The sequence below is a fragment of the Schistocerca cancellata genome, chromosome 2 (assembly GCF_023864275.1).
Source record: "Schistocerca cancellata isolate TAMUIC-IGC-003103 chromosome 2, iqSchCanc2.1, whole genome shotgun sequence".
NCBI lineage: Eukaryota > Metazoa > Arthropoda > Insecta > Orthoptera > Acrididae > Schistocerca > Schistocerca cancellata.
The window spans coordinates 544,440,201-544,464,734 of record NC_064627.1 but is presented as its reverse complement, the minus strand read 5'-3'; the positions used below and the strand labels follow the sequence as shown (position 1 = coordinate 544,464,734).

Here is a 24,534-nt window from a genome sequence, read left to right as displayed (position 1 = left end):
CTGTACCATTTTTGTGAATGATTTTGCCACTCAGATCACGTGAGATGAATCCTATCAAATATTTATGGGACATAATCAAGAGTTCAGTTCATGCAAAACATCCTGCACTGGCAACACTTTGCAATTATGGACAGCTATAGAGGCAGCATGGCTCAGTGTTTCTGCAGGGGACTTCCATTGATTTGTTGAGTTCATGCCACATCAAGCTGTTTCAATATGCCAGGCAAAAGGAGGTCCAGCACAATATTAGGCAGTATCCCATGACTTTTACCACCTCAGTGTAGGTATGTCCTAAACCACTGGATGGATTTCAACCAATCTTTGTACACATGTTATATACTAATTACTTACTATTTCGAAAAAAATACTGTGGTGGGAAGAACCAGCAACCTCCTATTTGGGTTGGGGTGACAACATGGAGAGAGAATGAGGGGGGGGGGGGAGGAGGAGAAGGGCAGACAGAGAGGGCAAAGGAGGGGACAGACACAACTTGGGGTGGGGGAGAAGGAAATGGACAGAGAGAAGGGCGAGGAGGAGATGGACAGAGAAGGGAAAGAGGAGATGGGGAGAAAGGGGGAGGAGGAGTTTGGCAGAGAGAGGATGGTAAAGCTGATGGACAGAGACATGGTGGAGGAAGATATGGACAGAGACAAGGTGGTGGAGGAGATTGACAGAAAGAGGTTGGAGGAGGAGATGGACAGGGTGGAGGAGGAGATGGACAGAGAGAGGGTGGAGGGAGGAGATGGACAAAGAAAGGAAAGAGGAGGATATGGGCAGAGAGAGGGTGGAGAAGGAGGTGTACAGAGACAGGATGGAGAAAGAATGGACATAGAATGGAAAGAGGAGGAGATGGACAGAGAAAATAAAGAGGAGGAGATGGACAGAGAGTGGGGGGAGGAGGAGATGAACAGTGAGAGGGCAGAGTTGGAGATGGAGAGTGAGAGAGGGAGAATATGAGATGGACAGAGAGAGTGGGAAGGAGGAGTTGGACGGAGAGAAGAGGCTGGAGAAGATGGACAGAAGGGAAGGAGCAGATGGGCAAAGAGAGGGAGGAGGAGCAAGACTGTAAAGAAGGGGAGGATCAGATGGACAGAGAGAGGGGCAGGACGATATGGACAGAGATGGGGGATGAGGAGATGAACTAGTAGTAGATTCGAGTATATACGAACTTGCCAATGCTGGGTACTCAGTTAGTCACTACAATAGTTTAAGAGCCTCAAAAACTTACAACTGAGGAATGTTGTTCCACTTGTACCAGTCCTGCATCTGTTCTCATCCCATCTTTGCCAGTCACATGCCCAAATAACCTACTTCTTCCAAAGAAAAATGACACTTCTCTGTACATAACACCAGATATGTAGCCCACAACCTCTGAGATATCTCTTTCAGTAGTTGCCTATTTTTCTCCATGTCTTTTGAGAATACAGTTATATTATCCAGGTAGTAGACAGTGGTGAGGGATTGATCGCCTCAATACTTTGTCCAACAAGCTCCAAAATGTTGCAGGAGCATTCTTCAACCTGCATGGCATTCTCCAGTACTGATAATGACCCCAGGGTCCTGGCAATGCTCTCTGCAGTCTGTCCTACAGAAGCAATATTTGCTTCTCCAAGGACTATTGCCCTCTTCTATTATTCCATCAGCCAACTGCTGGTTAATGAACTCCATAACCAGTTGTAGATATCAAGGTATCTGATAGAGTTTTCAGTACACTGGTGTTTCATTTGTGGGAATTAGGTGCTGTGCAATGGACATTGCTGGCAATGGATCCCAATGAAAAAACAAGTCTTCAAACTCCAACTATAATTCCCCTGTTTGCACTCTCTCTACCCCATGTAGATGCTCCACCTTCTTACATAATGCAGTCTTAGCAGCATCCAGTGGGTGCTCACGGTATACAGCCTCCGTACACCAATCCTTCTCCTTCAGAACATCTAAACTTGCTCCTAACATCCCCTTCATCAACTTCACTTCTTTGGCACCAAAATTATGCAGATTTGTCCCTTCCTGCCATCTCTCTAGCACACAATCATGTGAATCAAACCTCAGTGTATCTGTACACAATTTTATCAGATAGCCCAGTATGATAGACACGCTTAACAGCAGCTCTACACTGGCAACAGCCTTCCCTTAACTAAAATGTTTTTTCATTAAGTTCTGCCACACATTGCCAAAGGTCAATTTTGCCATGACGTTGATACAAAAAGTCTAACCCTAGGATCATGCTGTAACGCTCACTTACATGAGGCTCTATTTACTCATACTGCTTAAACTGCACTGACTCCAACTGAATACCTACTCTCCAGTGACCCCAATGGCCTTGCATCATTACCTCCCACCCCATGCAACCTATAGTGTGATGGTTTCTATCACCTCTGACCCACTCGCTGTGTACAGGGATAGGTACATGCGCCCCTACATTCTACAAAAACTTATACTTCTTGTACTTCTTGTCCCTTATAACATCTATTATTGCACATTCCACCACTGCGTACATACTCGTTGCTTCTAACAAGGAACCCCTTGAGTGCTATGTCGCAACTTCAGCCTTTAGGAAGGCTCATTTGAAGGTATTGTGTTAACAATTTCAAAAGGAAAACTATTAGCTGCTAATGACTCACCATGTTCATCAGGAGGGCGAAAGAAATTGAGTGTGTGGGAGATGAGGGGATCAACCTTCTGTGGGATGTATGTATATCACAATATGGACATAACTGACATTCAAGAAATATTCAAAACAAACCATTAACAGGCAACATGAGCACTGAATGAAAAATGGTGCGCCACAGTGTTCAAAAAGTTTCACAACATCAAGATAGGAGATGAACTTCTCGGAAGCTGTAAACTGTGTAGGATATTCAGCTAGGTATCCACTTTTACAGAATGCATATAGAATCATACTGGTGTAATGGGGTGATGAGAACTGGTGGAATGTGATGGCATGCATCCAAATGTGAAACAGTCTGTTGCGGAGCTTATCAAGAAACTGGCTATCCCTCAAGGCATAACTGCAGGTAGTGCAATAACAAGTGTTTCATAGGCATGGAAAAACTCGACATCCAGAGGCTGAATTTGTCTAGTTGTTCCAGGTGGTGTGAACTGCAATGTCACACACTTTTCAGGAGGGATAGTTAGCTCTAAAGGTGTATAATTTTTATAAGCAGACCAGGAATCAAGAAAAAGCAAGTTGGGCTCCTTTCTGGTGAAACAACTATTGTTGTAGATATAATGCAATGTTTGCTTTGTTTATCATTGCCATTGCTCTGCTTTGTATCAACACCACAACTAGCACTGTAGCACTCTTGTAAGTCACTTGTCAACTAAGCAGTTGAACTATGCTCTGTAGCCCCACGCTGTGCTCACCATTGGATACCTCCAGTCCTGACCCTTGTTGTCATTAGCAGCCAATATTTTGGTTGCATTGTGGACAATAGTGTGGCATCGAATGCTGTAAACATTGTTGGCCTTTTGCTACCTTGCACTGAAGGGGTTCCTTGTAAGTCTAATGTGAATATCTTTTGGCAGGCTTTGGGTTCCCCCTTGTGTTTAATAGCTGCTTATTTCTTCCCTGTCCACATCTATCACAGTTATCAAAATTCCATTGCTGAAACATATGAACTCTCTCCCACTGAGACTAGCCGCACTGCCTCTGCACATGCATTCCCCATTCACATTTGTAACTTCTTACATTTGTGGAGAACATGTCACGCCTATCACATACACCTGTTGACATAGCAATCTCATGAAATTCCATTGATAACCTAGCAGAATTGAACCATTTGGAGCACCTGGGTGTACCCTTCTTGACGTATCAAGTGATAAGCCTCTTAGGAAAGTGTTGATTGCTCTTTGTTCGGCTTCCTGCAGCAAAATTTTATTTCATTCATTATTCTTCCCCAGCTCGTGTTTACCAACATCCACTTCCCTCATTCTATCAGCAAAATCCTTTAATGTTTTCCAATGCCTCTTTGCAGTAGTAATCAATCATTCCAAGGGAACATAGCACAGTTTTGTTTCTTATACCTCTACAGAAGGTCCCTCTTCACTTGTTCATGTGTTATTGCATTCCTCAGCGCCTCTCTTCGTCTTACAGAGGTTTTCACCTCTTCAAATAAACTTAATTTTTCCACCTGTAATAACAGCTGATGTCATCAGGTTCTCCACCAATAAAACTACATCCACAGACAAGCTTCTGGAAAAGGGAATGATTAGGCTAGCGGCAGCTGGATCTACTTCAGTCTTTTGAGTGGAGTGACACTGTTTGTCATCTTGAGCTGCATTTTGCCCCCATAACTTCATGTTATCTGTGACAGCTGTGTTACATTTTCCATAAACAGACATACTGCCCTCCATCTCTTGACTCTGCTACTGTGACACCTTTTGCCCTCAGTTACCCACAGTACACACATCAAAAATACACAAAAATTCAGACTGAAAATTACTAATAAATTACACTTTACACCTTATTAACCATCTAGACTCCCTGCATTGCTCCATAATGTGACTATAACAGTGGCACATTAAACAAGTTATTGACACTGACTCTGTGCACAGTGCAGTAAGCCCAATGAGACTACACTGTGCGCATGTAAGAGGCACCAAGTACTGCTCCTTGCAGTTACCCTGACATTCAGACGATTAGCCAGTTACTCTGCCCTTAACAAAGTAACCTTTAAGTTATGGTGACTCTCACCTAGACCCCACGTCTGTCACACATACCAAAACTAACCAACAATACTTTCACCCACATCACTGTGTTGACACTGCAGGCCATTATCCACATATAAATCTGCATGAATGATGAACCATCTGCTGCCCACTGAAGATGGTCCTCCTATGTCAGGCATGAAATGTAGCTAACCCAAGGGGTGGTGGGCAGTTCCAGTTCAGGATGGTGGAGAATGGCTGGTGCGGGATTGCAGGCTGGTGATGGCCCAGAGAGACTCAGCTGTCAAAATTAACGATTTATTTTACTAATACATCATGTTTTTTCACAGCAGGGTGATACCACAAACCCCACTGCACACGGAGAAGGCTGTGTGACCTAGTAGATGACAGCCAGTGTCCAGCCAGCTGGTTGCAACACACGTGCCCAGCTTTGCTTACGCCTGTGCTCAGAATGAGACCCATGACCCCGTTGTGTGAGTCGCACCACAAGCACCTTACATTGTCAGTACTTAATGCTGACCTTGCTACTGTAGCTCTGCAATGAATGGGTCCACCCTAGCAACAACGACTGCTGTGCACGGGATATGACCCACCGTCCCCTGGGCAGGAGTCTGCTTTGTGGGGATGGCCTGCTGCACCACAGCACTAAGTCTGGGAATGGGATAAGTATAGGAAGTAGGTACCATGACAAGAAACAACCTATGACTGCTGCTGGCTGCTCCGTGTCGATTTCCTCTTATGATATAACCCCCACATCCTGTAGAACTGCTGGGCTGCAAATGATATTGCTGCCAAAATGTGGCTACTTATGCAAACCTGTTACACCAATGGGCTGCTTCAGGTCACGTTCTCAGTGACACCACTGGGGTTTGTTGTTGGAGAAATCCCCTTGCTTGTACTGCAAGAACAGTGCATTACAGGGCTGATGGCAGGTTCACCAAGCAAGACTGCCCTGTCCCACAGTAATAAAACAGTTCTGTTGTTACAACCAAAATGACAATATATTGCGCTCACCAGCTACCTGCAGCAGCTGCACAGCAGCACACATTCCTGCAGATATGCCCATAAAATGGTACCGGCACTACAGAGCTAAGTGCATCGTTTCCACGTAAACCGTGTTATGAATAACCATTTGTTCAGCAGTAGTGGTTCCTTTACTATGCTACATAAACGAAATAATATTGCAATAACAGCATGCATTTACAGTTGCAGGTCAAAGGAAAGGCTAATCCTAATAGGCAGAATATACACGGTCCAGTCACATTAATGTGACCACCGCCTGTGTTCGATGTCAACGAGCAATAATCACTCACAGGCAGCCGGTGGCAGCGCTAGCAGTGAAGGGTACATAAAGTGAGTCGGGGGACACGGAAAACAGTGCAGAAGTGATCGTAATGTGGAAACTGAGAGACTTATCTGATATCCAAAAGGGCATGATCATTGGCTTCCGGACCAAGGGTGGAAGCACTTCCGAAACGGCTAAGTTTTTAAACTGTTTGCGTGTCTCTGTTCTTATAATATGCTGAACATGGCAGAATGGCGCTATCCAAAACCAGCGCTGTGTCAACTACACTACATCTGACATGATACAGGATTTGGGGTGGACAACATTAAAACAAAGGCGTTTATCGTTGTGACGGGATATTCTGACGAAATTTGAATCACGAACCTTCTCCTCCGAATGTGAAAATATTTTGTTGACGCCGACCTACGTGGGGAGAAACGATCACCGTAATAAAATAAGGGAAATAAGAGCTCGCACGGAAAGATGTAGGCGTTCGTTTTTTTCGGCGCGCTGTTGTAGATTGGAATAATAGAAAATTATTGTGAAAGTAGGATGATGAGCCCTCTGCCAGGCACTTAAGTGTAATTTGCAGACTACCCATGTAGATGCAGATCTGATGTACCCAGGTTAACTGCCATTCATGGGCGACGAAGACTGGAATTGCACGCCAATTTGGACGTCCACCGACTGCTGACAGGTGGCCTTTTGAGGTGAATCACGTTTTATGCTCCATTGGACAGATGGTTGTTGGCGTACGTGGGTGAAACATCTGAAAGCAGACGCCCTGCAACAACTGTCGGAAAGGTCCAGGTCAGAGAGTATTCCCTCGGTGATCTCGTCATTGTGGAAGGCGCAATGGAGCAAACAAATATGCGTTTATCCTTGAGGACAATATCCACCCTTACATGCAGATTGTTTTTCATCGACACAATGGCATCTGTTGTTGTTGTTGTTGTTGTTGTTGTGGTCTTCAGTCCTGAGACTGGTTTGATGCAGCTCTCCATGCTACTCTATCCTGTGCAAGCTTCTTCATCTCCCAGTACCTACTGCAACCTACATCCTTCTGAATCTACTCATTGTATTCATCTCTTGGTCTGCCTCTACGATTTTTACCCTCCACACTGCCATTCAATACTAAATTGGTGATCCCTTAATGCCTCAGAACATGTCATGCCAACCGATCCCTTCTTCTAGTCAAGTTGTGCCACAAACGTCTCTTCTCGCCAATCCCATTCAATAGCTCCTAATTAGTTATATGATCTACCCATCTAATCTTCAGCATTCTTCTGTAGCACCATATTTCGAAAGCTTCTATTCTCTTCTTATCCAAACTATTTATCGTCCACGTTTCACTTCCATACATGGCTACACTCCATACAAATACTTTCAGAAACGACTTCCTGACACTTGAATCTATACTCGATGTTAACAAATTTCTCTTCTTCAGAAACGCTTTCCTTGCCATTGCGTCTACATTTTATATCCTCTCTACTTCGACCATCATCAGTTATTTTGCTCCCCAAATATCAAAACTCCTTTACTATTTTAAGTGCCTCATTTCCTAATTTAAAACCCTCAGCGTCACCCGATTTAATTCGACTACATTCCATTATCCTCGTTTTGCTTTTGTTGATGTTCATCTTGTATCCTCCTTTCAAGACACTGTCCATTCCGTTAAACTGCTCTTCCAAGTCCTTTGCTGTCTCTGACAGAATTATGTCATCGGCGAACCTAAAAATTTTTATTTATCCTCCATGGATTTTAATTCCTACTCCGAATTTTTCTTTTGTTTCCTTCACTGCTTGCTCAATATACAGATTGAATAACATCGGGGATAGGCTACAACCCTATCTCACTCCCTTCCCAACCACTGCTTCCCTTTCATGTCCCTCGACTCTTATAACCGCCATCTGGTTTCTGTACAAATTGTAAATAGCCTTTCGCTCCCTGTATTTTACCCCTGCCACCTTCAGAATTTGAAAGAGAGTATTCCAGTCAACATTGTCAAAGGCTTTCTCTAAGTCTACAAATGGCATCTATCAGCAGGATAATGCAACGTGTCATAGCTCACAGTGTACGTGCAAGGTTCGAAGAGCGCCGAGATGATTTTACTGTTCTCCTCTGGCCACCAGACTCCCAAGATGTAAACCGAGTCGAGAATTTGTGGGACCGCCTCAACTGGGCTGTTCGCGGTTTGGATCCTGAACCGAGAAAGCAAGTGCAGCTAACCATGGCGCTAGGGTTGTCATGGCTCCACATCCCTGTCGGTACCTTCCAAAACTCTATGGACTTTTCCTGCACGTCTCGTGGCAGTCCGCGCTGCTGAAGTTGGTTATTCAGGCTTTTTTGACAGGTGGTCACATTAATGTGCCTGGACAGTGTAGGAAGACGAGGCATAGGAGAACTGCATCTACATCTACATTTACACTCCGCAAGCCACCCAACGGTGTGTGGCGGAGGGTACTTTACGTGCCGCTGTCATTACCTCCCTTTACTGTTCGAGTCGCGTATGGTTCGCGGGAAGAACGACTGCCGGAAAGCCTCCGTGCGCGCTCAAATCTCTCTAATTTTACATTCGTGGTCTTCTCGGGAGGTATAAGTAGGGGGAAGCAATATATTCGATACCTCATCCAGAAACGCACCCTCTCGAAAGCTGGACAGCAAGCCACACCGCGATGCAGAGCGCCTCGATTGCAGACTCTGCCACTTTTTGAGTTTGCTAAACATCTCCGTAACGCTATCACGCTTACCAAATAACCCTGTGACGAAACGCGCCGCTCTTCTTTGGATCTTCTTTATCTCCTCTGTCAACCCGACCTGGTACGGATCGCACATTGATGAGCAGTACTCAAGTATAGGTCGAATGAGTGTTTTGTAAGCCACCTCCTTTGTTGATGGAGTACATTTTCTAAGGACTCTCCCAATGAATCTTAACCTGGCACCCGCCTTACCAACAACTAATTTTATATGATCATTCCACTTCAAATCGTTCCGTACGCATACTCCCAGATATTTGACAGAAGTAACTGCTACCAGTGTTTGTTCCGCTATCATATAATCATACAATAAAGGATCCTTCTTTCTGTGTATTCGCAATACATTACATTTGTCTATGTTAAGGGTCAGTTGCCACTAACGTATGTTTCCAGGTTAATTCTTAAACTATCTATGTTTCTTGCTTCCATCTCCGCTTCATCTCCCAGTAATTGTGCCGCCTGTACGTCTGCAGCCTCGGCGGGGCCATACGACGCTACACTCTAGTTACAGCCACGTCGGCATGTCAGACGCGTAATCTAAGAGACAGTATAGCGATGTCAGTTGCTGTACGCGCGCCGGTGGTGACTGGCCGGCAGGTCGGACACGGCGACGCGCCAGTGCATGGAGCGGTCGGCGGCGACGACGGACGCGTCGCAGCGGGCGTCCACGGAGCAGCTGCGGGCGCGCGCGCACTCGCTGCACTGCGCGCTGGGCGAGCTGTCGCGCGCGGCCGAGGCGGCGGCCGGCGAGCTGTCGCAGCTGCTGGCGACGCGCCGCCGCCTGCGCGCCGCCCTCGACGCCCTGCGGCTGCCCGCCTGCATCGTCGCCGAGTGCCTCGACCGCCGCAGGGACCGGCCCGGCGCCGAGCTCGTCGCCGACTGCGCCGACCGCGAGCTGCGCAAGGTCTTACACCTCTTCCTACTGTTGTTGTTGTTGTCCAGAGACTGGTTTGATGCAGCTCTCCATGCTACTCTGTCCTGTGCAAGCTTCTTCATCTCCCAGTACCTACTGCAACCTACAGGGTGTTTCAAAAATGACCGGTATATTTGAAACGGCAATAAAAACTAAACGAGCAGCGATAGAAATACACCGTTTGTTGCAATATGCTTGGGACAACAGTACATTTTCAGGCGGACAAACTTTCGAAATTACAGTAGTTACAATTTTCAACAACAGATGGCGCTGCAAGTGATGTGAAAGATATAGAAGACAACGCAGTCTGTGGGTGCGCCATTCTGTACGTCGTCTTTCTGCTGTAAGCGTGTGCTGTTCACAACGTGCAAGTGTGCTGTGGACAACATGGTTTATTCCTTAGAACAGAGGATTTTTCTGGTGTTGGAATTCCACCGCCTAGAACACAGTGTTGTTGCAACAAGACGAAGTTTTCAACGGAGGTTTAATGTAACCAAAGGACCGAAAAGCGATACAATAAAGGATCTGTTTGAAAAATTTCAACGGACTGGGAACGTGACGGATGAACGTGCTGGAAAGGTAGGGCGACCGGGTACGGCAACCACAGAGGGCAACGTGCAGCTAGTGCAGCAGGTGATCCAACAGCGGCCTAGGGTTTCCGTTTGCCGTGTTGCAGCTGCGGTCCAAATGACGCCAACGTCCACGTATCGTCTCATGCGCCAGAGTTTACACCTCTATCCATACAAAATACAAACGCGGCAACCCCTCAGCGCCGCTACCATTGCTGCACGAGAGACATTCGCTAACGATATAGTGCACAGGATTGATGACGGCGATATGCATGTGGGCAGCATTTGGTTTACTGACGAAGCTTATTTTTACCTGGACGGCTTCGTCAATGAACAGAACTGGCGCATATGGGGAACTGAAAAGCCCCATGTTGCAGTCCCATCATCCCTGCATCCTCAAAAAGTACTGGTCTGGGCCGCCATTTCTTCCAAAGGAATCATTGGCCCATTTTTCAGATCCGAAACGATTACTGCATCACGCTATCTGGACATTCTTCGTGAATTTGTGGCGGTACAAACTGCCTTAGACGACACTGCAAACACCTCGTGGTTTATGCAAGATGGTGCCCGGCCACATCGCACGGCCGACGTCTTTAATTTCCTGAATGAATATTTCGATTATCGTGTGATTGCTTTGGGCTATCCGAAACATACAGGAGGCGGCGTTGATTGGCCTCCCTATTCGCCAGACATGAACCCCTGTGACTTCTTTCTGTGGGGACACTTGAAAGACCAGGTGTACCGCCAGAATCCAGAAACAATTGAACAGCTGAAGCAGTACATCTCATCTGCATGTGAAGCCATTCCGCCAGACACGTTGTCAAAGGTTTCGGGTAATTTCATTCAGAGACTACGCCATATTATTGCTACGCATGGTGGATATGTGGAAAATATCGTACTATAGAGTTTCCCAGACTGCAGCGTCATCTGTTGTTGACAATTGTAACTACTGTAATTTCGAAAGTTTGTCTGCCTGAAAATGTACTGTTGTCCCAAGCATATTGCAACAAACGGTGTATTTCTATCGCTGCTCGTTTAGTTTTTATTACCTTTTCAAATATACCGGTCATTTTTGAAACACCCTGTACATCCTTCTGAATCTGTTTAGTGTATTCATCTCTTGGTCTCCCTATACGATTTTTACCCTCCGCGCTGCCCTCCGATACTAACTTGGTGATCCCTGGATGCCTCAGAACATGTCCTTCCAACCGATCCCTTCTTCTAGTCAAGTTGTGCCACAAATTTCTCTTGTCCCCAATTCTATTCAATACCTCCTCATTAGTTATGTGATCTACCCATCTAAGCCCGCTCAGTTGGCCGTGCGGTCTAACGCACGGCTTTCTGGGCAGGAAGGTGTGCCTGGTCCCCGGCACGAATCCGCCTGGTGGATTTGTGTCGAGGTCCGGTGAACCGGCCAGTCTGTGGACGGTTTTTAGGCGGTTTTTCATCTGCCTCGGCGAATGCGGGCTGGTTCCCCTTATTCTGCCTCAGCTACACTATGTCGGCGATTGCTGCACAAATAAGTACTCCACGTACGCGTACACCACCTTTACTCTACCACGCAAACATAGGGGTTACACTCGTTTGGTGTGAGACATTCCCTGGGGGGGGGGGGGGGGGGGAGGGGTCCACTGGGGGCCGAACCGCAGCCAGCCGGGGTGGCCGAGCGGTTCTAGGCGCTACGGTCTGGAACCACGCGACGGCTACAGTCGCAGGTTCGAATCCTGCCTCGGGCATGGATGTGTGTGATGTCCTTAGGTTAGTTAGGTTTAAGTAGTTCTAAGTTCTAGGGGACTGATGACCTCAGAAGTTAAGTCCCATAGTGCTCAGAGCCATTTGAACCAGTTTTGAACCGAACCGCACAATAACCCTGGGCTCGGTGTGGGGCGGCAGAGGGGTGAAATGGGCTGCGGTAGTCGTCGTGGGGTTGTGGACCACTGTGTCTGTGGTGGAGACAGAGCCCCTCCTTCGTTTCTAGGTCCCCGATTAACATACAATACAATACCCATCTAATCTTCAGCATTCTTCTGTAGCACCGCATTTCGAAAGCTTCTATTCTCTTCTTGGGCAAACAATTTATCATCCACGTTTCATTTCCATACATGGATACGCTCCATACAAATACTTTCAGAAACGACTTCCTGACACTTAAATCTATACTTGATGTTAACAAATTTCTCTTCTTCAGAAACGCTTTCCTTGCCATTGCTTCCCATAGCGCCTGCAAAATGCCTTCGCTATAATCCGATCCACGAACGATGGTGCATCGCGCATGTCGAGGCACGGACGACATTTGACATTGTTGACGATTCCAAGCGCCAGTTGCGGCATGCGCATGCGCGTGCTTTTCGCTTGAAGGACGCGTACATCCTGCAAATTATATTTCTCACTTGCTTATGTAGATTTGTCTGCTGCCACCACAACCAGCGATGACAGCTCTCGACAAATTAAACAGAAATTCACTGAAGAACTTGCTAAGGTCACGTTTAATGCTCGCATTAGCTGCGGCTTACTGAGCAGAGCGCTCAGAACAGTACTGAACGCTCATTGGCTGTCGGCGTATGTGTGACGTAGGTGCGCAGAACATGCCTAAACTCGACCGCCATCGTTCGTGACTCCAACTATAAAACTATAGATGTGCGCAGTTGGCCGGAGAATAATGGCGAGTGTGTCTTGCGGGGGGAGAATAATGGCGAGTGTGTCTTGCGGGGGGGGGGGGGGGGGGGTCACAGCGCTGGAGGGGAAGTGCCGTTGTAAACTGAAGCCTACGCTTACGCTCACATTTTTTGTAAATATTAAGTGGGGCACCTCCATGCCGACACATGTATGGTGGCCATTCAGAAAGATATACTGTCACCTCTGCTTTCGTTAGTATCAAAAAAGAATTCCGCCGAAAACTCAGCGATTTCTTTTCCCATGGCTTGTTATACACTTGTAACTTTCAGAGAAGCGCCATGAGTGGCCAATTTTGAGTAAAGCCTACATATCTCTCTCGTTGCCAAGTCAAAATTTGCTTCTTTTGCCAAAACACAGAGGAGTCCACACTGTTTCACCTCACTAACACATTGTGCAGATACAGTAGCAAGAGAACTATGAAACAACGGTTTGTCAAGTGAGCTACTGAGAAAAAGTAAGGTCAGCATCTTATGAAAAAGCACATCCTCAGTACAAAAATAAACGTGTAATGACTTGACTTATGTTGTTCCAAAACCCGTAGCATTTCTCGTTTCACCAGCTATTGATGACACTTAAAAATTACGTTCTTACACAGGAAAAGTCTGTATTTAGTGGAATAACACGGCAAATAATGAAGTTTTGCGTAATAACCATACAGTGAATGTGTGCAATCATTTTCCAAAATCTCATTTCGATATCTCAAAACGTTTATGAAATATGAGGAATGTTTTGGGTATTTCACTTTGGCTTTATCACTGGCGTGGAGTGATCGCAAGCGAGTGCGCTACGTCAGATCAATTGTCTTAAAATTGGTGAGAGATAGATATCGCTGACCAAGTCTAAAGAAAAACTCAGTATGTTAGCTAAATTTCATACGCAACAACATATTATGTAATATGCACCAAACGCAAAATCATACCGACCTTTATTTTTCATTGCACACTTTTCCGAATTTCGCCCAGTGACTTACTTTCGCGTAAATACCACAATACCGATGATCGTGAATGAAATGATGGGCGATCAAAATGAACGTGACATACAAAGTTATAAGTAAAACAAAAATGAAATTTTTTTACCAAATAGCTTGTGTAAAATAGTTTGAGAAAGATTGCAGGGCGCGCACCTCGATTGTGTCATTGCTGACCGGCCAAAAGGTGGAAAACACTTATCGGCTTCCCCTTCCAAACAAATTAATGAACTTGGCTGGCGCTTTGAACGAAAACAGGTCACTGCACATTGGCAACCGTTTCCTGCGCCAGCTATACAGGAGCGACTTTCTCGTCCCATTTGGCTATTCCTGTTGTGTACGACTTGGTACACAATTGTAAGGAGAGGTGGGCTACGGAGTGATGCCGCAGCTGTCGTGGGAAAGCTGGATAGGAGCAGAAATGATTAGTGAACAAGTTAACGCAACACACAGAAGATTAACTTAAATTGTCTTCCTCTAAGTCTATGAAGGCTCATTACAAAAAAAAAAAAAATGCAGCTCTCAGTGTCAACAAGGTCCGCCTCCGGTAGCTGAGTGGTCAGCGTGACAGAATGTCAGCCCTAAGGGCCCAGGTTCGATTCCCGGCTCGGTCACAGATTTTCTTCGCTCAGGGACTGGGTGTTGCGTTGTCCTAATCATCATCATTTCATCACCATCGACGCGCAAGTCGCCGAAGTGGCTTCCAATCGAAAGACTTGCACCCGGCGAACGGTCTACCCAACGGGAGGTCCTAGTCACACGACATTTATATTTAGTGTCAACAAGGATGAAGCTCTCTGTACTAAATCCCGAACGACAGTGTCATAGCGAAGAGGCTCCAAGTGCAAGTGGGGCTGGGTGGCTGCTGTCAGCCATCCTTTACTGCGGCTGCAGAGGGCGCTCGTAGTCCAGAGCGGCTGTGGGCGTGGCTCAGCACGTGTGCTCCATTGGGTCTGCCGGATCCTGCACGACCACTATTGGCATCTCACAGAAACATGCAGTTCCGTTGCTAACCCAAAGACACCAGTAGGGCAGCATCGATATTTGATACCAAACTCGTGCCAAGTGAGTCTACTGCGCCGGCCGCGGTGGCCGTGCGGTTCTGGCGCTGCAGTCCGGAACCGCGGGACTGCTACGGTCGCAGGTTCGAATCCTGCCTCGGGCATGGGTGTGTGTGATGTCCTTAGGTTAGTTAGGTTTAAATAGTTCTAAGTTCTAGGGGACTTATGACCTAAGATGTTGAGTCCCATAGTGCTCAGAACCATTTGAACCATTTTTGAGTCTACTGCACCGCCCTTTTGTTTTGTTTTTGTACCAATTCTTGACTGTTCCAGGTGATTGTTTTTGTTTACAACTCAGCACCAAAACTACATGTTTTGTGAGAGCTGTCTGCTGTGCAGTTTCACGTCTGAACGACGAAAGTGAGATACTGAGGAACCATCCTCTTCATGAAAAAGTCTAAATACACTCCTGGAAATTGAAATAAGAACACCGTGAATTCATTGTCCCAGGAAGGGGAAACTTTATTGACACATTCCTGGGGTCAGATACATCACATGATCACACTGACAGAACCACAGGCACATAGACACAGGCAACAGAGCATGCACAATGTCGGCACTAGTACAGTGTATATCCACCTTTCGCAGCAATGCAGGCTGCTATTCTCCCATGGAGACGATCGTAGAGATGCTGGATGTAGTTCTGTGGAACGGCTTGCCATGCCATTACCACCTAGCGCCTCAGTTGGACCACCGTTCGTGCTGGACGTGCAGACCGCGTGAGACGACGCTTCATCCAGTCCCAAACATGCTCAATGGGGGACAGATCCGGAGATCTTGCTGGCCAGGGTAGTTGACTTACACCTTCTAGAGCACGTTGGGTGGCACGGGATACATGCGGACGTGCATTGTCCTGTTGGAACAGCAAGTTCCCTTGCCGGTCTAGGAATGGTAGAACGATGGGTTCGATGACGGTTTGGATGTACCGTGCACTATTCAGTGTCCCCTCGACAATCACCAGTGGTGTACGGCCAGTGTAGGAGATCGCTCCCCACACCATGATGCCGGGTGTTGGCCCTGTGTGCCTCGGTCGCATGCAGTCCCGATTGTGGCGCTCACCTGCACGGCGCCAAACACGCATACGACCATCATTGGCACCAAGGCAGAAGCGACTCTCATCGCTGAAGACGACACGTCTCCATTCGTCCCTCCATTCACGCCTGTCGCGACACCACTGGAGGCGGGCTGCACGATGTTGGGGCGTGAGCGGAAGACGGCCTAAAGGTGTGCGGGACCGTAGCCCAGCTTCATGGAGACGGTTGCGAATGGTCCTCGCCGATACCCCAGGAGCAACAGTGTCCCTAATTTGCTGGGAAGTGGCGGTGCTGTCCCCTACGGCACTGCGTAGGATCCTACGGTCTTGGCGTGCATCCGTGCGTTGCTGCGGTCCGGTCCCAGGTCGACGGGCACGTGCACCTTCCGCCGACCACTGGCGACAACATCGATGTACTGTGGAGACCTCACGCCCCACGTGTTGAGCAATTCGGCGGTACGTCCACCCGGCCTCCCGCATGCCCACTATACGCCCTCGCTCAAAGTCCGTCAACTGCACATACGGTTCACGTCCACGCTGTCGCGGCATGCTACCAGTGTTAAAGACTGCGATGGAGCTCCGTATGCCACGGCAAACTGGCTGACACTGACGGCGGCGGTGCACAAATGCTGCGCAGCTAGCGCCATTCGACGGCCAACACCGCGGTTCCTGGTGTGTCCGCTGTGCCGTGCGTGTGATCATTGCTTGTACAGCCCTCTCGCAGTGTCCGGAGCAAGTATGGTGGGTCTGACACACCGGTGTCAATGTGTTCTTTTTTCCATTTCCAGGAGTGTATATTACAAGAATGTAGGAAGAAGAAATACAGAGGGGTCCAAAAAAATGTATCCACTGTTTAAAAGTCCATAACTTGCAAACTAATTGACGGAGTTGTCTCATGTTTTGTGAAAGTGTAGCTTAAAGTCCAACTTAAAGATATCACTGTAGGTGTTCGAAATGGTCACCATTAACATCCACACACAAACGATGCCGCCGAACTGCAGCACGATTTACTGACTGCAGCGTGTTCAGTTCGATATTTGCACATGAATGTACGATGGACTCTCGAAGTTCATCCAAGTGCGTGGCTTTTGTCAATAAACGACGTCCTTTAGTGTTTCCCACAGGTAAAAGTCCAGAGGAGCTATGTCTGGGGAACGTGGTGAATACTCCACAGCATCTCTACGGCCTATCCATCTTCCTGGTAGATTTTCGTCGAGATACGCCCTAACACGATTTTGGTAGTGGGCTAGGGCACGATCTTGTTGAAAGTAAACTCTTCCGCTTCCATACAAGTCTCGGATGGCAGGTAAAATGGATGTCTGAAGCTTCTGAAGGTACACCTCACCGGTGACTGTGCCGTCAAAGAAGAATGGCCCAATCAAGCCCGGTAAGACAACCCACACCACACATTTACTGCTGGCAAATTCATGGCTTTGTCTAAATGGACGTTCGGATTTTCGGCGGCCCAGTAGATGCAATTGTGGCGATTTACTGAACCATTAAGTTTGAACTGTGCCTCATCAGACCACACAATCATCTCTGCAAACTCTTCATCGTTGCGCACCATGTTAGTAAACCACTCGCAGTACTCCATTCTACGATCTGGGTCGTCCTCGTTCATTGCGTGTAGCAATCGTGGGATGTAGCACTTTCACTTTGCTGTCTTCAAAATTCGTCGAACACTTGAGCGACTCACTCCAGTTTCACGGGCACACTGTCTCACAGACTTCCGTGGTGAGCGAGCGAATTGTTGTAACACACGACGGGAGTTAGCTGGACTTGTTACTGTTACAGGTCGTCCAGATCGTTGTTTGTGTACACCTTTAACACAGCCTTCGGCTTCAAATTTCTCTCGAATGCGACGAATCGTTAAAAGTGTCGGTGGCTCTGTTTGATACTCATTTCACCATTGCGGTTGAACCTCGTTAATGTTTTCGTATTTAAAATACCACTTCAAAACACTTTCTTTCATGGCCTTGCGCCAGCCATGTTTACTCGAGTAATTAGTGCAACTAAGAACAAAACATTGACTATCTGGCAACTGTCATCTGACAAAACAAAACAACGCAATACAACGCTTGTGTGGCGATTGCCGGAACTACAAACTATATTACACTTCCAAAGATGAGACAATTCCGTCAATTAGTTTGCCAGTTAAGGACTTTTAAACAGTGGATACATTTTTTGGACCCTTCTGTAGAATTTATGAATGACAAAAGCAAGATTCAGGATGGTTGGTCTTGACAAAAAGTTATACAGTAAATTCTCCACACTCCTCAGAACTAAAAGAATAGCAAAAGTGTCGTCTAAACATTCCAAAATAACTCCGTTTAGCTGCTCGATAAAGTACATACCTTCAAAAACATCCACCAATATTTAGAAGGCATTAATGATTTTACTTCATTGTTTGTATCTTGTTTTCTTTCTACACTGTGCAGCATCATTAAAGGATCACTTTTTCGAAACCCTGTAAATGTCTCCCATTGTGACGCTTAAGTTTGAAGTTTGGCTCAAAAGCACGTACAGCCTTCCTCTGTAATGGAGCAAAAGTGTGGCACCGTGCGGCTTCACCCTCGGGCTCCGCGAAGTTTCAAACACGAAGGTGTCGACATATGCGAAAAAAAGGCCACAGCTAAGAAGTTGATGTAAGCTGAAAGGTGGTTAATGATGTCACGAAATTTCATCACAATTCTGCCCAGTGCCAACGTGGACATGTCACACGATGAGAACGTCGTTACAACTCCTCTTACCCACATTTCACCCTTTCTTTTGACGTCTTTGCGATGGAGGTCAGGACCACGACACTCGGCGTTGAGACCACGCGGTATTCTTACGAGTGGGCGAGGAAAACATTTCAGACTCACCGCCGCTCAGAATTGACGCGGGAAAGCCTTTCCCTGGGGCGTTGATGGCCACACATTTCGTGGTTGCAACGCAATGACCAGTATGAAGATATTCTTGACAACGTTTGACACTGCTGACATCCTTGGGAGCTTCAACCCTTCTCTATGGACAGCGTACGGCTGCATCCCCATTGAATGTGATCGCAACTCTTGGAAATGGAGCACGACTGCTCGTGTACAGGTTGGAACAAGTAAGGATTGTTCAAAACCATTTGACGAAATTTGAACCGTGATCTGAAGCACCAAAGGGTGCTTTTGCTTTTTCAACCCCCCTGTTTTCCGACCTCCTGTAGTATGATTACGTGGGAGTTCAACATTAGCATGTGCGTCAATAAAACAGCTAAGGTTTCTTCTAAGACCCACCAGTTCGGCAATACCCTCGGTGCCACACACGCAGCTTTGTTGAGCGTGTTACAAATGCACGTGTCGGAAACTTCGATACCAATTCAAACTGGCTTTAGCGCTTGAAACTAGGGAAATTTCACTCATTGGGTGTCAGAAGGGTTGACTGAAGCTCAGGCGCTGGAGTAGTAGCAACGCTAATTTCTGAAGGCCTATTTCCAACTTTCTGTAGTCAAAAAACTGTAAATTTCGGACATTTTTCAGTTTTTCAAAAAAATCTCAGTTTTTCATGCTCCTAGCACTTTAATGTCTACTTCCTTAACCTTTTTCTGCACCTCAATACCAAGGGGCCTACAGTTCGTCAAAAAATATCAATTTCTCAAATTTTGTGCAAAATGGTAGAACACCTAGTTTTTGAGGTCTTTTACTTTCTGTTTATGTAGTAGAAATATATGTTATATATTGGTATTGCACATCTCACTTTTCGGCGTTCAGTTACTCCATGGGCAATTGGTTGATTTTTGGACGTCCATCTACTGTGATTCATACATTACTAGTCGAAGTTAAGCTCCAGGGCATTTCAAAAAATGGTAGAAATGACTCTGAGCGCTAATGGACTTAACATCTGAGGTCATCAGTCCCCTAAAACTAAGAACTACTTAAACCTAACTAACCTAAGGACATTACACACATCCATGCCCGAAGCAGGATTCGAACCTGCGACCGTAGCGGTCACGCGGTTCCAGACTGAAGCGCCCTGAAGCGCCTAGAACCGCTCGGCCACAACGGCCAGCCGGTGGGGGGGGGGGGGGGAGGGCATTTCAACCCTGGCTCATGCACAACTATAAAACTACAAAACTACATTTTTTGTTCATTATGTTATAAAGGGTGATTCAGCTGCCACTACCAATCTGTTTTATACAACCTGGATTATGTCTGTATCAGAAATGGTACCCAGACAGGTGACAACCATGTAATCAATGTAGGCTCCCTCTTAGAACTTCGGACGACTGTTAGCAAACGGAATCGGACGGTAAAAAATACAATTGAGGATTGCTTATGAGTTACACAGTATTTTTGTACAAAGATATACCTTACCTCTGCCATACGTATCCAAGTGTCTCCAGTCTTCCTTTGTGCACTTAGTGATGTAGCGATATAGGTTTTTAATGTCTATGTAAGTTTATTTCATTTATAGTACTTAATCTTTCGTAAATGGTTCAGAAACGGTGTTTAACCACCGGAAAAAACGAAATTAACAGGAGATGTCAAAATCCCCAATGTGGAAGTAATAACTTTGTGGCGTATACAGCAATGAAAAGTTAATATACAGGCTGATTCAGCTGCCCCTACCAATGTCGTTTTATGCAACCCCACATTACAGAACAATGTTGTTGACCAGTTCCCTCTGGAGATGTGAAGCACATTTTCAAAATATCGTAGAATAATTGGTCAAGTATTCGAAATCTTCTAAGACCTATTGTACAAATTTTGTTACAAAACTGTTTTAACACATTAATCCGTCGAGTCATATATTAATCTTTTCGTTGGGTTATATCCCGAAAGGTTGCTACTTCCACGCTTCCCATTTTGATATCTTAACGAAATAAACTTAGAGAGACATCCAAAACCCAATTGACTACACCGCTAATTACACAAAGAAAGACTGGAGACTCTTGGATAAGTATGGCAGAAGTAAGGTGTATCTTGGCCCAAAAATACCCTGTATTTCTTGGCCAGTGCTCCCTTGTACTTTTTACAGTATGATTCTGTTTGCTAATAGTCACCCAAATCTCTGAGAGGGAAATTATATCGATTGTGTGGCTGTCGCTTGTCTGGATACCGTTCCTGATTCATCCACACCGCGGGTTACATAAAACAGATTGGTAGGAGTAGCGGATTCGCCCTGTTCATTGTATTAAATAACCAGCGACAGAAAACTGAACTATTATTAGCTGAAATACGCAAACTTACGCAGGTAGCTAATTATAATACACTACTGGCCATTAAAATTGATACATCACGAAGATGACGTGCTAAAAACGCGATATTTAACCGACAGGAAGAAGATACTGTGAGATGCAAATGATTAGCTTTTCAGAGCATTCACACAAGGTTGGCGCCGGTGGTGACACCTACAAGTGCTGACATGAGGAAAGTTTCCAACCGATTTCTCATACACAAACAGCAGTTGACCGGCGTTGCCTGGTCAAACGTTGTTGTGATGCCTCGTGTAAAGAGGAGAAATGCGTACCATCACGTTTCCGACTTTGATAAAGGTCGGATTGTAGCTTATCGCGACTGCGGTTTATCGTATGGCGAATTGCTGCTCGCGTTGGTCGAGATCCAATAACTGTTAACAGAATATGGAATCGGTCGGTTCAGGAGGGTAATACGGAACGCCGTGCTGGATCCCAACGGCCTCGTATCACTAGCAGTCCAGATGACAGGCATCTTATCCGCATGGCTGTAACGGATCGTGCAGCCACATCTCGATCCCTGAGTCAACAGATGGGGACGTTTGCAAGACAACAACTATCTGCACGAACAGTTCGACGACGTTTACAGCAGCATGGACTATCAGCTCGGAGACCATGGCTGCGGTTACCCTTGACGCTGCATCACAGACAGGAGCGCCTGCGATGGTGTACTCAACGACGAACCTTGGTGCACGATTGGCCAAACGTCTTTTTTTTTCGGATGAATCCAGGTTATGTTTACAGCATCATGATGGTCGCATCTGTGTTTGGCCACATCGCGGTGAACGCACATTGGAAGCGTTTATCCGTCATCGCTATACCGGCGTATCACCCGGCGTGATGGTATGGGGGGGTGCCATCGGTTACACGTCTCGGTCACCTCTTGTTCGCATTGACGGCACTTTGAACAGTGGACGTTACATTTCAGATGTGTTACTACCCGTGGCTCTACCCTTCATTCGATCCCTACGAAACCCTACATTTCAGCAGGATAACGCACGACCGCATGTTGCAGGTCCTGTACGGGCCTTTCTGGATACAGAAAATGTTCGACTGCTGCCCTGGCCAGCACATTCTCCAGGTCTCTCACCAACTGAAAACGTCTGGTCAATGGTGGCCGAGCAACTGTCTCGTCACAATACGCCAGTCACTACTGTTGATGAACTGTGGTACCGTGTTGAAGCTGCATCGGCAGCTGTAGGTGAACACGCCATCCAAGCTCTGTTTGACTCAATGCCGAGGCGTATCAAGGCCGTTATTACGGCCAGAGGTGGTTGTTTTCTCAGGATCTATGCACCCGAAATGCGTGAAAATGTAATCACATGTCAGTTCTAGTATAATACACTCCTGGAAATTGAAATAAGAACACCGTGAATTCATTGTCCCAGGAAGGGGAAACTTTATTGACACATTCCTGGGGTCAGATACATCACATGATCACACTGACAGAACCACAGGCACATAGACACAGGCAACAGAGCATGCACAATGTCGGCACTAGTACAGTGTGTATCCACCTTTCGCAGCAATGCAGGCTGCTATTCTCCCATGGAGACGATCGTAGAGATGCTGGATGTAGTCCTGTGGAACGGCTTGCTGTTCCATTTCCACCTGGCGCCTCAGTTGGACCAGCGTTCGTGCTGGACGTGCAGACCGCGTGAGACGACGCTTCATCCAGTCCCAAACATGCTCAATGGGGGGCAGATCCGGAGATCTTGCTGGCCAGGGTAGTTGACTTACACCTTCTAGAGCACGTTGATGGCACGGGATACATGCGGACGTGCAGTGTCCTGTTGGAACAGCAAGTTCCCTTGCCGGTCTAGGAATGGTAGAACGATGGGTTCGATGACGGTTTGGATGTACCGTGCACTATTCAGTGTCCCCTCGACGATCACCAGTGGTGTACGGCCAGTGTAGGAGATCGCTCCCCACACCATGATGCCGGGTGTTGGCCCTGTGTGCCTCGGTCGTATGCAGTCCTGATTGTGGCGCTCACCTGCACGGCGCCAAACACGCATACGACCATCATTGGCACCAAGGCAGAAGCGACTCTCATCGCTGAAGACGACACGTCTCCATTCGTTCCTCCATTCACGCCTGTCGCGACACCACTGGAGGCGGGCTGCACGATGTTGGGGCGTGAGCGGAAGACGGCCTAACGGTGTGCGGGACCGTAGCCCAGCTTCATGGAGACGGTTGCGAATGGTCCTCGCCGATACCCCAGGAGCAACAGTGTCCCTAATTTGCTGGGAAGTGGCGGTGCGGTCCCCTACGGCACTGCGTAGGATCCTACGGTCTTGGCGTGCATCCGTGCGTCGCTGCGGTCCGGTCCCAGGTCGACGGGCACGTGCACCTTCCGCCGACCACTGGCGACAACATCGATGTACTGTGGAGACCTCACGCCCCACGTGTTGAGCAATTCGGCGGTACGTCCACCCGGCCTCCCGCATGCCCACTATACGCCCTCGCTCAAAGTCCGTCAACTGCACATACGGTTCACGTCCACGCTGTCGCGGCATGCTACCAGTGTTAAAGACTGCGATGGAGCTCCGTATGCCACGGCAAACTGGCTGACACTGACGGCGGCGGTGCACAAATGCTGCGCAGCTAGCGCCATTCGACGGCCAACACCGCGGTTCCTGGTGTGTCCGCTGTGCCGTGCGTGTGATCATTGCTTGTACAGCCCTCTCGCAGTGTCCGGAGCAAGTATGGTGGGTCTGACACACCGGTGTCAATGTGTTCTTTTTTCCATTTCCAGGAGTGTATATTTGTCCAATGAATACCCATTTATCATCTGTATTTCTTCTTGGTGTCGCAATTTTAATGGCCAGTAGTGTATATTACTACTACGAGTATATAAACAGAAACTGAAATAAAAGTGCAAAAACCCAGGTATTTTGTCATTCTGCACAAAATTTGAAAAACTGATATTTTTTGACGGACTCCAGCGCCCTTGGTACTGAAATGCAGAAAAAAGTTGTAGTAATACAATTTGTAGAAAATTATGTGCTCTTTTCAGAAGAAAAGACACGAGCGCAAGAAAATGAAATTTTTTGGAAAAACCGAAAGTAAGAAATTTTCAGTTTTTTGACTGCAGAAAATTTAGCCAAGATAAATTTCATTGGCAAAACGCGGTTTTCCAATCCTTCCAACTATAAGAACGAGTTAAAAAAATAAAATCTTCTACCCCGCCTTTTTCAAGGTGCAGGCTTCGATGCTGTATATGCTTTTTTCGTCTTCCCGACAACTGGACTGGTCTGTACTCATTTAAAGCAAATTGCAAATCTTTGCACTAATATGAAACATGAACAATAAGAGTCCTAACACATTTCTATTGGGCATGATGATTCTTTCATCCAAGGTAACATACTACGTCCTCTCT

General features: G+C 46.8%; 1 protein-coding gene across 1 annotated transcript in view; it reads left to right on the top strand.

Moving 5' to 3' along the window:
• The window catches only part of LOC126156105 (tektin-1), a 139,794-nt gene that overhangs the window by 5,517 nt on the left and 109,743 nt on the right, over positions 1 to 24,534 (top strand). Inside the window, exon 3 of the mRNA XM_049916277.1 lies at positions 9,307 to 9,613. Coding sequence (XP_049772234.1) covers positions 9,307 to 9,613 — 307 coding nt within the window. The remainder of the gene's footprint in view (positions 1 to 9,306; positions 9,614 to 24,534) is intronic.